At 51.4% G+C, this 14295-nt stretch overlaps 1 protein-coding gene across 1 annotated transcript in view; it reads right to left on the reverse strand.

Annotated features, from left to right (window-relative positions):
• Nucleotides 1-850: 850 nt before the first annotated feature.
• LOC138858055 (mucin-22-like) overlaps nt 851-14295 on the reverse strand; it is a 72724-nt gene continuing 59279 nt past the window's right edge. The window contains exon 10 of the mRNA XM_070112525.1: nt 851-1079. Within this exon, the coding sequence (XP_069968626.1) occupies nt 851-1079 (229 nt within the window). The remainder of the gene's footprint in view (nt 1080-14295) is intronic.

The following is a 14295-nucleotide window of genomic DNA, read 5'->3' on the forward strand; positions in this document are numbered from 1 at the left end:
GGCCCCAAAAACTATTCCGCTAAGTTCCGCCGAAATTTTCTTTATAGCCGCTACATGGCTCACCGCACCACCCCCGACAACAACCGCGCTCCCTTTAGCAGCGTCTTTTCTGCCCGCACTACTTTTTCTCGCGCTCGCTTTATTATCTCCCGTCTTTTTCGCGCCCTCGTCACCCCGCACGAGACCAACTTCGCCAGCGCCCGATTTCTGCGCAGACACATCTGCTGCACCCTCGCCCGACTTTGCGGGGTGAACAGCCACTTTTTCAGCGGTGTCACCCTTACCGCAACCGCAACCACTACCGCTCCCGCCCTCTTCACCCCCCGTTTCTCCCGCAGACCACAAACGCGCCTTCTGCCGTGGCGGGGACCTTACCGATGGCCCCGCCATCTCGTCACCCGAAGTGTCGACCGTAACAGTTGATGGCCCCGACTCTTCGCTTCCAGTGAGGGACTTAACCCTCCTCCTCCGTGGTGGAGGCATCTTAGCCTTCGGACTTCGCCTTTCGGTAGGCTGATCCGCCAAGCGTACCACTGACGCAGATGGAACTCGTTCAAGCAAGACCCCGAAACAGCCGTCCGCCACGTACGTGCGACTGAACGCGCTGAAAAAAAAGTGTCGCAAGCGCAGACCCGCTCTGTACCCGGTCGCAGCGACGACCCAAGCGGACGATCGGACGATCCAAGCGGACGATTAAAGCGTTCTCGCAAGGGTACAGCCCACCACTTCAACCAAATGGTCTGGACAAAGGTCACTCAATTGACCGCCGGACGGAACAAGTCCCCGTAACGGTTGCGAGTCAACCGATGTGGCGCTGAACCGAATCGATCCGTGGGCTAAACGCACACTACTACGACCGTTTGTCTGCACAGGATTCACTATCTCCAACACTGGGACAGCCGCCGGTACCTGTCGAGCAATCCTGCTCAGGACTTGCTGACACTGACCAACTGAACGCCAGATGCCCAACACAGAACTCCAAACAAGCAGTCCAGCCGGCAAACAATGCCAACAACACAGCACTAAACTGGAACTGTGCAAAAAGTTCCACAACAACAACAACCACGTTGCGGTAGTACCTAAAGGTACAGTGCACAATATTAAAAAATATGTACTTACCGCTACTTAATAAGCCCACGCCAAAAATTTCCCAAAAACGCGCAATTCGTGCCCTAGCACGAAAAACCACACACGCGGTCCCGTAACCGAGCAAAAACAATTTCCAGCGAATACCCGCACAAAACGAAATTCCAAGGAAATTGTACCAACAATTTCCACACACCCGCCAAGCAACGGTGCCAACTCACTCGCGTAAACAAATATCGCACAAAAGAAAATCGAAAAAATCACTAATAAATCGCAACGATGCGCACGCACGTCTATTCGCGTCGGAATCCAAACAACGAATGAGTAGATAGGGACAACTTGCGTTGTAGATTAACGTGAGTACCTGCCGGCGACGGCCTTACCTCACGGTGCACAAGAGCACGGCGTATCAATACACGCGTCTGATAAACGCCCCAAATAATACAAGAATGAATGGCAAGTATTATTTGGATACCAAAGGCAGTGTGTCTGGGTCCACACTACCATCTTGGTATGATTCGAGGCCGACCTAAAACCTCTTCCGTTTCGTTGTAGATTTACGTGAGTACCTGCCGGCGACGGCCTTACCTCACGGTGTTCAAAAACACAACGTATCAATACAATGCGTTGATCAGCGCCCCAAACAATACGAGCTTTTTGCAAGTATTTATTTGGATACCAGTGGCAGTGTGTCTGGGTCCACACTACCATCTTGGTGTGATTCGAGGCCGACCTAAAACCTCTTCCGTTTTCGGGTACGGCACCCAGTTACTTGTGTAACTTCTTTTTTCGAACTGAAAATTCAGTTCTTCCAGCATTTAGGTTTAAACCACAGCCACCACGATACTCCCCAAAGGGCCGAACCCAATGAGCAGATTGAACAGAAGTCCAAGGGCTTTCTGCTCCCCGTGGTACCGGAAAGTCTCCGGTCAGACTTCGTAGCCTAAACTACTGCCAGTTGAGCTCCCCATTACTCAAATGACTGGTGACATTTGTCGCTTGAACTTCAAATGTCTTTTTATTAGCTTTTTTCATTTAAAGTGTTTCTAATATCAGTTCAAGCTGAGTATTATAGCACTATCACTCCACATACTATGCTGATATTACTGTGCAAAGAATATAATAACAGTCATAGTGCATATTGGCTTTTAGTTGCCTTTTACGACAGGCATGCCTTGCCGCGGGCATATTCTATCCCCTGCCCGCAGGGGTAGTAGATAGGGACAACGTCCGGTGTGTTTAACGTGAGTACCTGCCGTCGACGGCCTTATCTCACGGCGCTCAAAAGCACAGCGTATCAATACAATGCGTTGATCAGCGCCCCGAAAATGCTAGGCATTTTTCAGTACCGATTGGTAGTGTGGAATGGACACACTACACACCTTGGTAAGGTTCGAGGCCTATCTAAAACCTCTGCCGTACTTTGGGTCCGGCACCCGGTTGCAATGCAACTCCACATTGAACTGACAAAACGTCAGTTGTTCCCGCATTTGGGTATAAACCACACCCACCACGATACTCCCCGAAGGGCCAGTCCGCACGAGCAGGTTGGAGCGAACTCCAAGGGCCCCTGCTCCCCGTGGTACCAGAATTAAGTCTCCGGTCAGACCTCGTAGCCGAAGCTACTACCAGTTGAGCCTCCATACAGCTCTGGACTGGTAACCAAGGGTTGAACCCCATATGCACATTACACTCACACACCTTTCACACAAGAAGCTAACCCTAACTCACAGTTAAACGCCTCCGCCGCCTAAACATTTCACGCGCAAACGACCCTAACTGTTCGGCATTCCGACTAGTGGAGATCACACCGCTAACATCTAACCGTCCATCAGTCCAGCTAATCCCCATACCCCCTAGATCCCTAATGTCCGAGTACATCGGGCACTCCGCGATCAAGTGAACCCAATCTTCACATCGCGCCCCACACAAACACCCCGACCTATCAGAAAGGTGCCTCTGATGCAAAAATGCATTCAGAGGCCCATGCCCCGTTAACAAAAAACCCAGACTCAGACAAAATCTGAAGTCTGGGTTACCCTCAACGAACCTAACATCCCGGATGTACTCATAAGTCACCCGACCGTTAGGACTATTGTCCCAACGGTCTTGCCACCTACTCCTAACCCTATCATCTAGAAGCCTCTTGCTCCCTAGAAATCCCTCCCTCTCCACATCATCACCGGAAATCCAATCATTCCGCAGCAATGACACACTCAAGCCCCTTCTTAACCTGAATGCAACAGCTCGCTGTACAACAATCAGGTCAAGAGGGGGTCCACCCAATAAAACCTGCATCGCATCCGTTGAAACGGTGCGACATACAGGCAAACATGCAAGCATCATGCAACGTTGCACCGAGAGGAGTTTTCGGCGACCAGAGACCGTCATCGCTGTTTCCCACCATATTGCGGCTCCATAAGTGGCACAAGCCACAAATAGACCACGGTATATGGTGCGAACAGCACGGCGTCCAAGGCCCCAATCGCTCCTCAAGATGCGTCGCACTTTGCCTACGACCGCCTGCAGTCGCTCCTTCAAATTCGCCAAGTGTGGAGTAAAACACATTCTTTCACTCATGGTCAGCCCCAGGTATTTGACTTGCGTCACATACCTGATGCTGACCCCATTCACACGGACAATCGGTGGACGAACCGGAGACAATCTGCCCTTAAGCAGCATTGTCACCGTTTTGTCCATCGATATGTCAACCCCCACACCTAAACCCCAACTATTTACAATTTCTAAAAATTGTCCTCCCGCCCGCTCTAACTCAGATCGCGATCGACCTTCAACCAGAAGGAGAAGGTCGTCCGCATACGAACAACATTTACAGAGGGGTTCGAGCTGTCCAAGCAGAGAGTCCATCATGAGGTTCCAAATATATGGACCGCAGATGAATCCCTGCGGGCAGCCACGAACCACTCCGATCTCCACACTCCCATTCATTCCGACTAGAGAGGCTTTTCTGTCCGAAAAGTAACTCCGCCAAAGAGTAATTTCCGGACAGCCAAGCTCCTCCAGCCGTTGCAACACTCGATCCCAGCTTAGGTAATCAAATGCCCCCTTGAAGTCAACAAATATGCCAAGGACATATTTGTTGACATTCTCCCTAACAGCACCCTGAACGTAGAACCACGCATCCTCTACACTGCGTCCTTTCCTGAACCCATACTGCCTATCCGACCACATACCCCGCGTTAGCTCCTGAAGCCGTTCCACCATAACTCTTTCCAGCACTTTTCCAAGTACTGGAAGAAGACTGATGCCCCGATAAGAACGAGGATCGCTCCTGATCTTATCCGGGTACTTCAGGAGAGGAACAACCCTAGCAATTTTCCACTCACGTGGAAAATAACCCTCCCACACGCACTTATCATAAATGGCCTCCAAGTATTCCGGAATGAACTTCCACAAGCTTTTACACATCTCTCCGTTCAAACCATCAAAACCTGGGGACCGTTTAGACCTGACCAGGCCAAAGGCGTACCCCAACTCTCCATCGTCTAATGGAGGGACAGGTACCTCTTGTGCTTGAGGTACCAGAACCTCCGCCCTAGGAAAGAACGCTCCTAACAAAGCCCCCGCACACTCTCTCCACGTTGATAACATAGTGTCACCAACGCGAATAGAGGTGATATCCTCCCTCTTACGACCCCGGCAGATCCTATAGACCTGACCCCACGGGTCGTCCCTATTTTCCCCTACAAAATTCCTCCACTCCTGCTCTTTAATTTTAATCAACATATCCTTGTATTCCCTAACCGCACAACTAAATTCATGCCTAAGCTGGGACAGCCTGTCAGAATCGGACCGTCGAGCGCGTTGAAACTTTCGCCTCAATCGCCTGACAGTCCTCCTCTTCAAGGTTAACTCACGCGTCCACCACTTAATTTTCCTAACGATAAAACTTTCACACTTTCTAAGTACCCTATCAATGACCCCCCACACTACCTCATAAAGACGAGCAACCTGCTCATCAACCCTCAAATCCTCAAACGCTCTAAGCGGTATACCCAATACCGCTTCCCTGACAGATCGTCCATATTGGTTCCAGTCGATACCAGAGGTACGCCATCGCCGCAATGGACTCTCATACAGCAAGGGAGGGGATTTGGGAGTAACCATAATTTGGATCAAATTATGATCACTCAATCCCCACCCTCCCTTAACCTCCCATCTAGCTACGAACGCCCTATCTGCTGCCTGATTCATAAGCGTCACGTCAATGTCACTCACGCCCCCAGGCCCATCTAACGTGTACCATTCACTCGGCTCATTCACAATGTGGAGGTTTTTAGCCACCACCCATTCACTTAATGCCTCGCCTCGACTGTGGCTTTGATATCCAGACGAATGCCGGGATACCTTACTAAACCACATCGAAGACGAGGCATTCGCATCCAGCCCTAGGATAAAAGGGCTACTACTCGCAAGTAGTAGTAGCTTATCCATGTAGCCCAGGTAGGGCTCTAGGGGCTCGCTAAATTTGCAGTACAAACTAGCTACAATCAGCCTACCGAACTCCCCCTCTATCGCGACACATACACCCAGTTGTGAGGAATCCACAACTACACAATCGTAGTTGGGATCACTCACAACAATTGCAGCATTAGCCCCAAGGTCCGTGAAGACCTTGAAACTACCAGGAAGACCCCGAACCACACCATTGGTGGCGTAGGGCTCCTGGAGTAAGGCAATGCCGCACCTCCCCTCAGCCATACACCCTCCCAATTCACACATTACGGCATACGCCCCCTGGCAGTTTAACTGTATAATTCCCCCCATCAGTGTCTGGCGAGGGCGCGCTCAACAATGCCACAGTATATCGGGCAGACAGCGGACATCATAAGATGCCCAGCTGGTCTACCCTTGAATGCGCAGTTGCGGCAATGGAGTGCATTGACGCAACTGGCAGCTCTGTGGCCTTCCTGACCGCACCTCCGGCAGACATCTGATTTGGCCCTACACACAGCCACTCTATGGTCGAAACTCATACACCGGAAGCAGCCAGCAACGGGGCTATCCGGTCGCACCCGGAAGGAGAACCACTTGATGTAGCACCTACCAGCCTCCAAGAGGGCGGACATCATTTTGTCCGTACCCTCAAGGACGACATTGGTGCTACCATCAGGGGCCACCTTCCAGGGACGACTGACCATCCTCACATCTGACCTCTGGGACGCCGGGCTGAAATCCTGAAGGTTCAGCCGGAGTAACTCTTCCATGAACTCATCATGGGAGATCTCCGTGTGAACCCCCTGGACTACAACCCGAGGACCCAACTTCCGGTTGACAGTCACGTCCAACCCCACCTCCCCGAATTTCGCGTTCATCGCAACTTTCTCCCTCTCTAAAACAGAGGGAGTGCGGATAACCGCCCCACCACCCTTAATTGGCCTAACCTCGTGGATCCTTACCCCCAGGGAAGGACCCACCTCCTTAACAACTTTTTTAATGACTTCCTCAGAGGAAGCTGCAGGCCCCTTACTCCTAACCACAACTGACCAGGTCTCAACAGGCTTCTGCGCCACCGGTGCAATCGCCTCCGGTACAGGTGCTGGGGGCGGAGGCATCGGTGCCGATGGAGCCGGCATTGACCTGCTAGTAGATAGGGACAACGTCCGGTGTGTTTAACGTGAGTACCTGCCGTCGACGGCCTTATCTCACGGCGCTCAAAAGCACAGCGTATCAATACAATGCGTTGATCAGCGCCCCAAAAATGCTAGGCATTTTTTCAGTACCGATTGGTAGTGTGGAATGGACACACTACACACCTTGGTAAGGTTCGAGGCCTATCTAAAACCTCTGCCGTACTTTGGGTCCGGCACCCGGTTGCAATGCAACTCCACATTGAACTGACAAAACGTCAGTTCTTCCCGCATTTGGGTATAAACCACAACCACCACGATACTCCCCGAAGGGCCAGTCCGCACGAGCAGGTTGGAGCGAACTCCAAGCGCCCCTGCTCCCCGTGGTACCAGAATTAAGTCTCCGGTCAGACCTCGTAGCCGAAGCTACTACCAGTTGAGCCTCCATACAGCTCTGGACTGGTAACCAAGGGTTGAACCCCATACGCACATTACACTCACACACCTTTCACACAAGAAGCTAACCCTAACTCACAGTTAAACGCCTCCGCCGCCTAAACAATTCACGCGCAAACGACCCTAACTGTTCGGCATTCCGACTAGTGGAGATCACACCGCTAACATCTAACCGTCCATCAGTCCAGCTAATCCCCATACCCCTTAGATCCCTAATGTCCGAGTACATCGGGCACTCCGCGATCAAGTGAACCCAGTCTTCACGACGCGCCCCACACAAACACCCCGACCTATCAGAAAGGTGCCTCTGATGCAAAAATGCATTCAGAGGCCCATGCCCCGTTAACAAAAAACCCAGACTCAGACAAAATCTGAAGTCTGGGTTACCCTCAACGAACCTAACATCCCGGATGTACTCATAAGTCACCCGACCGTTAGGACTATTGTCCCAACGGTCTTGCCACCTACTCCTAACCCTATCATCTAGAAGCCTCTTGCTCCCTAGAAATCCCTCCCTCTCCACATCATCATCGGAAATCCAATCATTCCGCAGCAATGACACACTCAAGCCCCTTCTTAACCTGAATGCAACAGCTCGCTGTACAACAATCAGGTCAAGAGGGGGTGCACCTAGTAAAACCTGCATCGCATCTGTTGAAACGGTGCGACATACAGGCAAACATGCAAGCATCATGCAACGTTGCACCGAGAGGAGTTCTCGGCGACCAGAGACCGTCATCGCTGATTCCCACCATATTGCGGCTCCATAAGTGGCACAAGCCACAAATAGACCACGGTATATGGTGCGAACAGCACGGCGTCCAAGGCCCCAATCGCTCCTCAAGATGCGTCGCACTTTGCCTACGACCGCCTGCAGTCGCTCCTTCAGAATCGCTAAGTGTGGAGTAAAGCACATTCTTTCACTCATGGTCAGCCCCAGGTATTTGACTTGCGTCACATACCTGATGCTGACCCCATTCACCTTGACAATCGGTGGACGAACCGGCGACAATCTGCCCTTAAGCAGCATTGTCACCGTTTTGTCCATCGATATGTCTACCCCCACACCTAAACCCCAACTATTTACAATTTCTAAAAATTGTCCTCCCGCCCGCTCTAACTCAAATCGCGATCGACCTTCAACCAGAAAGAGAAGGTCGTCCGCATACGCACAACATTTACAGAGGGGTTCGAGCTGTCCAAGCAGAGAGTCCATCATGAGGTTCCAAATATATGGACCGCAGATGGATCCCTGCGGGCAGCCACGAACCACTCCGATCTCCACACTCCCATTCATTCCGACTAGAGAGGCTTTTCTGTCCGAAAAGTAACTCCGCCAAAGAGTAATTTCCGGACAGCCAAGCTCCTCCAGCCGTTGAAACACTCGATCCCAGCTTAGGTAATCAAATGCCCCCTTGAAGTCAACAAATATGCCAAGGACATATTTGTTGACATTCTCCCTAACAGCACCCTGAACGTAGAACCACGCATCCTCTACACTGCGTCCTTTCCTGAACCCATACTGTCTATCCGACCACATACCCCGCGTTAGCTCCTGAAGCCGTTCCACCATAACTCTTTCCAGCACTTTTCCAAGTACTGGAAGGAGACTGATGCCCCGATAAGAGCGAGGATCACTCCTGATCTTATCAGGGGACTTCAGGAGAGGTACAACCCTAGCAATTTTCCACTCGCGTGGAAAATAACCCTCCCACACGCACTTATTATAAATGGCCTCCAAGTATTCCGGAATGAACTTCCACAAGCTTTTGCACATCTCTCCGTTCAAACCATCAAAACCTGGGGACCGTTTAGACCTGACCAGGCCAAAGGCGTACCCCAACTCTCCATCGTCTAATGGAGGGACAGGTACCTCTTGTGCTTGAGGTACCTGAACCTCCGCCCTAGGAAAGAACGCTCCTAACAAAGCCCCCGCACACTCTCTCCACGTTGATAACATAGTGTCACCAACGCGAAGAGAGGTAACGTCCTCCCTCTTACGACCCCGGCAGATCCTATAGACCTGACCCCACGGGTCGTCCCTATTCTCACTCACGAAACTCCTCCACTCCTCTTCTTTAACTTTTACCAACATATCCTTATATTCCCTAGCCGCACAACTAAGTTCATGCCTAAGCTGGGACAGCCTGTCAGAATTGGACCGCCGAGCGCGTTGAAACTTTCGCCTCAATCGCCTGACAGTCCTCCTCTTCAAGGTTAACTCATGCGTCCACCACTTAATTTTCCTAACGATAAAACTTTCACACTCTCTAAGTACCCTATCATTAACCCCCCACACTACCTCATAAAGACGAGCAACCTGCTCATCAACCCCCAAATCCTCAAACGCTCTAAGCGGTATACCCAATACCGCTTCCCTGACAGATCGTCCATATTGGTTCCAGTCGATACCAGAGGTACGCCATCGCCGCAATGGACTCTCATACAGCGAGGGAGGGGATTTGGGAGTAACCGTAATTTGGATAAAATTATGATCACTCAATCCCCACCCTCTCTTAACCTCCCATCTAGCTACGAACGCCCTATCTGCTGCCTGATTCATAAGCGTCACGTCAATGTCACTCACGCCCCCAGGCCCATCAAACGTGTACCATTCACTCGGCTCATTCACAATGTGGAGGCTTTTAGCCACCACCCATTCACTTAATGCCTCGCCTCGACTGTGGCTTTGATATCCAGACGAATGCCGGGATACCTTACTAAACCACATCGAAGACGAGGCATTCGCATCCAGCCCTAGGATAAATGGACTACTACTCGCAAGTAGTAGTAGCTTATCCATGTAGCCCAGGTAGGGCTCTAGGGGCTCGCTAAATTTGCAGTACAAACTAGCTACAATCAGCCTACCGAACTCCCCCTCTATCGCGACACATACACCCAGTTGTGAGGAATCCACAACTACACAATCGTAGTTGGGATCACTCACAACAATTGCAACATTAGCCCCAAGGTCCGTGAAGACCTTGAAACTACCAGGAAGACCCCGAACCACACCATTGGTGGCGTAGGGCTCCTGGAGTAAGGCAATGCCGCACCTCCCCTCAGCCATACACCCCCCCAATTCACACATTACGGCATACGCCCCCTGGCAGTTTAACTGTATAATTCCCCCCATCAGTGTCTGGCGAGGGCGCGCTCAACAATGCCACAGTATATCGGGCAGACAGCGGACATCATAAGATGCCCAGCTGGTCTACCCTTGAATGCGCAGTTGCGGCAATGGAGTGCATTGACGCAACTGGCAGCTCTGTGGCCTTCCTGACCGCACCTCCGGCAGACATCTGATTTAGCACTACACACAGCCACTCTATGGTCAAAACTCATACACCGGAAGCAGCCAGCAACGGGGCTATCCGGTCGCACCCGGAAGGAGAACCACTTGATGTAGCACCTACCAGCCTCCAAGAGGGCGGACATCATTTTGTCCGTACCCTCAAGGACGACATTGGTGCTACCATCAGGGGCCACCTTCCAGGGACGACTGACCATCCTCACATCTGACCTCTGGGACGCCGGGCTGAAATCCTGAAGGTTCAGCCGGAGTAACTCTTCCATGAACTCATCATGGGAGATCTCCGTGTGAACCCCCTGGACTACAACCCGAGGACCCAACTTCCGGTTGACAGTCACGTCCAACCCCACCTCCCCGAATTTCGCGTTCATCGCAACTTTCTCCCTCTCTAAAACAGAGGGAGTGCGGATAACCGCCCCACCACCCTTAATTGGCCTAACCTCGTGGATCCTTACCCCCAGGGAAGGACCCACCTCCTTAACAACTTTTTTAATGACTTCCTCAGAGGAAGCTGCAGGCCCCTTACTCCTAACCACAACTGACCAGGTCTCAACAGGCTTCTGCGCCACCGGTGCAATCGCCTCCGGTACAGGTGCTGGGGGCGGAGGCATCGGTGCCGATGGAGCCGGCATTGACCTGCTAGTAGATAGGGACAACGTCCGGTGTGTTTAACGTGAGTACCTGCCGTCGACGGCCTTATCTCACGGCGCTCAAAAGCACAGCGTATCAATACAATGCGTTGATCAGCGCCCCAAAAATGCTAGGCATTTTTTCAGTACCGATTGGTAGTGTGGAATGGACACACTACACACCTTGGTAAGGTTCGAGGCCTATCTAAAACCTCTGCCGTACTTTGGGTCCGGCACCCGGTTGCAATGCAACTCCACATTGAACTGACAAAACGTCAGTTCTTCCCGCATTTGGGTATAAACCACAACCACCACGATACTCCCCGAAGGGCCAGTCCGCATGAGCAGGTTGGAGCGAACTCCAAGGGCCCCTGCTCCCCGTGGTACCAGAATTAAGTCTCCGGTCAGACCTCGTAGCCGAAGCTACTACCAGTTGAGCCTCCATACAGCTCTGGACTGGTAACCAAGGGTTGAACCCGATACGCACATTACACTCACACACCTTTCACACAAGAAGCTAACCCTAACTCACAGTTAAACGCCTCCGCCGCCTAAACAATTCACGCGCAAACGACCCTAACTGTTCGGCATTCCGACTAGTGGAGATCACACCGCTAACATCTAACCGTCCATCAGTCCAGCTAATCCCCATACCCCCTAGATCCCTAATGTCCGAGTACATCGGGCACTCCGCGATCAAGTGAACCCAATCTTCACATCGCGCCCCACACAAACACCCCGACCTATCAGAAAGGTGCCTCTGATGCAAAAATGCATTCAGAGGCCCATGCCCCGTTAACAAAAAACCCAGACTCAGACAAAATCTGAAGTCTGGGTTACCCTCAACGAACCTAACATCCCGGATGTACTCATAAGTCACCCGACCGTTAGGACTATTGTCCCAACGGTCTTGCCACCTACTCCTAACCCTATCATCTAGAAGCCTCTTGCTCCCTAGAAATCCCTCCCTCTCCACATCATCACCGGAAATCCAATCATTCCGCAGCAATGACACACTCAAGCCCCTTCTTAACCTGAATGCAACAGCTCGCTGTACAACAATCAGGTCAAGAGGGGGTGCACCTAATAAAACCTGCATCGCATCCGTTGAAACGGTGCGACATACAGGCAAACATGCAAGCATCATGCAACGTTGCACCGAGAGGAGTTTTCGGCGACCAGAGACCGTCATCGCTGTTTCCCACCATATTGCGGCTCCATAAGTGGCACAAGCCACAAATAGACCACGGTATATGGTGCGAACAGCACGGCGTCCAAGGCCCCAATCGCTCCTCAAGATGCGTCGCACTTTGCCTACGACCGCCTGCAGTCGCTCCTTCAAATTCGCCAAGTGTGGAGTAAAACACATTCTTTCACTCATGGTCAGCCCCAGGTATTTGACTTGCGTCACATACCTGATGCTGACCCCATTCACACGGACAATCGGTGGCGAACCGGAGACAATCTGCCCTTAAGCAGCATTGTCACCGTTTTGTCCATCGATATGTCAACCCCCACACCTAAACCTCAACTATTTACAATTTCTAAAAATTGTCCTCCCGCCCGCTCTAACTCAGATCGCGATCGACCTTCAACCAGAAGGAGAAGGTCGTCCGCATACGAACAACATTTACAGAGGGGTTCGAGCTGTCCAAGCAGAGAGTCCATCATGAGGTTCCAAATATATGGACCGCAGATGGATCCCTGCGGGCAGCCACGAACCACTCCGATCTCCACACTCCCATTCATTCCGACTAGAGAGGCTTTTCTGTCCGAAAGGTAACTCCGCCAAAGAGTAATTTCCGGACAGCCAAGCTCCTCCAGCCGTTGCAACACTCGATCCCAGCTTAGGTAATCAAATGCCCCCTTGAAGTCAACAAATATGCCAAGGACATATTTGTTGACATTCTCCCTAACAGCACCCTGAACGTAGAACCACGCATCCTCTACACTGCGTCCTTTCCTGAACCCATACTGCCTATCCGACCACATACCCCGCGTTAGCTCCTGAAGCCGTTCCACCATAACTCTTTCCAGCACTTTTCCAAGTACTGGAAGAAGACTGATGAACCGATAAGAACGAGGATCGCTCCTGATCTTATCCGGGTACTTCAGGAGAGGAACAACCCTAGCAATTTTCCACTCACGTGGAAAATAACCCTCCCACACGCACTTATCATAAATGGCCTCCAAGTATTCCGGAATGAACTTCCACAAGCTTTTACACATCTCTCCGTTCAAACCATCAAAACCTGGGGACCGTTTAGACCTGACCAGGCCAAAGGCGTACCCCAACTCTCCATCGTCTAATGGAGGGACAGGTACCTCTTGTGCTTGAGGTACCAGAACCTCCGCCCTAGGAAAGAACGCTCCTAACAAAGCCCCCGCACACTCTCTCCACGTTGATAACATAGTGTCACCAACGCGAAGAGAGGTGATATCCTCCCTCTTACGACCCCGGCAGATCCTATAGACCTGACCCCACGGGTCGTCCCTATTTTCCCCTACAAAATTCCTCCACTCCTGCTCTTTAATTTTAATCAACATATCCTTGTATTCCCTAACCGCACAACTAAATTCATGCCTAAGCTGGGACAGCCTGTCAGAATCGGACCGTCGAGCGCGTTGAAACTTTCGCCTCAATCGCCTGACAGTCCTCCTCTTCAAGGTTAACTCACGCGTCCACCACTTAATTTTCCTAACGATAAAACTTTCACACTTTCTAAGTACCCTATCATTAACCCCCCACACTACCTCATAAAGACGAGCAACCTGCTCATCAACCCTCAAATCCTCAAACGCTCTAAGCGGTATACCCAATACCGCTTCCCTGACAGATCGTCCATATTGGTTCCAGTCGATACCAGAGGTACGCCATCGCCGCAATGGACTCTCATACAGCAAGGGAGGGGATTTGGGAGTAACCATAATTTGGATCAAATTATGATCACTCAATCCCCACCCTCCCTTAACCTCCCATCTAGCTACGAACGCCCTATCTGCTGCCTGATTCATAAGCGTCACGTCAATGTCACTCACGCCCCCAGGCCCATCAAACGTGTACCATTCACTCGGCTCATTCACAATGTGGAGGTTTTTAGCCACCGCCCATTCACTTATTGTCTCGCCTCGACTGTGGCTTTGATATCCAGACGAATGCCGGGATACCTTACTAAACCACATCGAAGACGAGGCATTCGCATCCAGCCCTAGGATAAAT

This window comes from Bactrocera oleae, chromosome X (genome assembly GCF_042242935.1).
Source record: "Bactrocera oleae isolate idBacOlea1 chromosome X, idBacOlea1, whole genome shotgun sequence".
Taxonomy (NCBI): domain Eukaryota; kingdom Metazoa; phylum Arthropoda; class Insecta; order Diptera; family Tephritidae; genus Bactrocera; species Bactrocera oleae.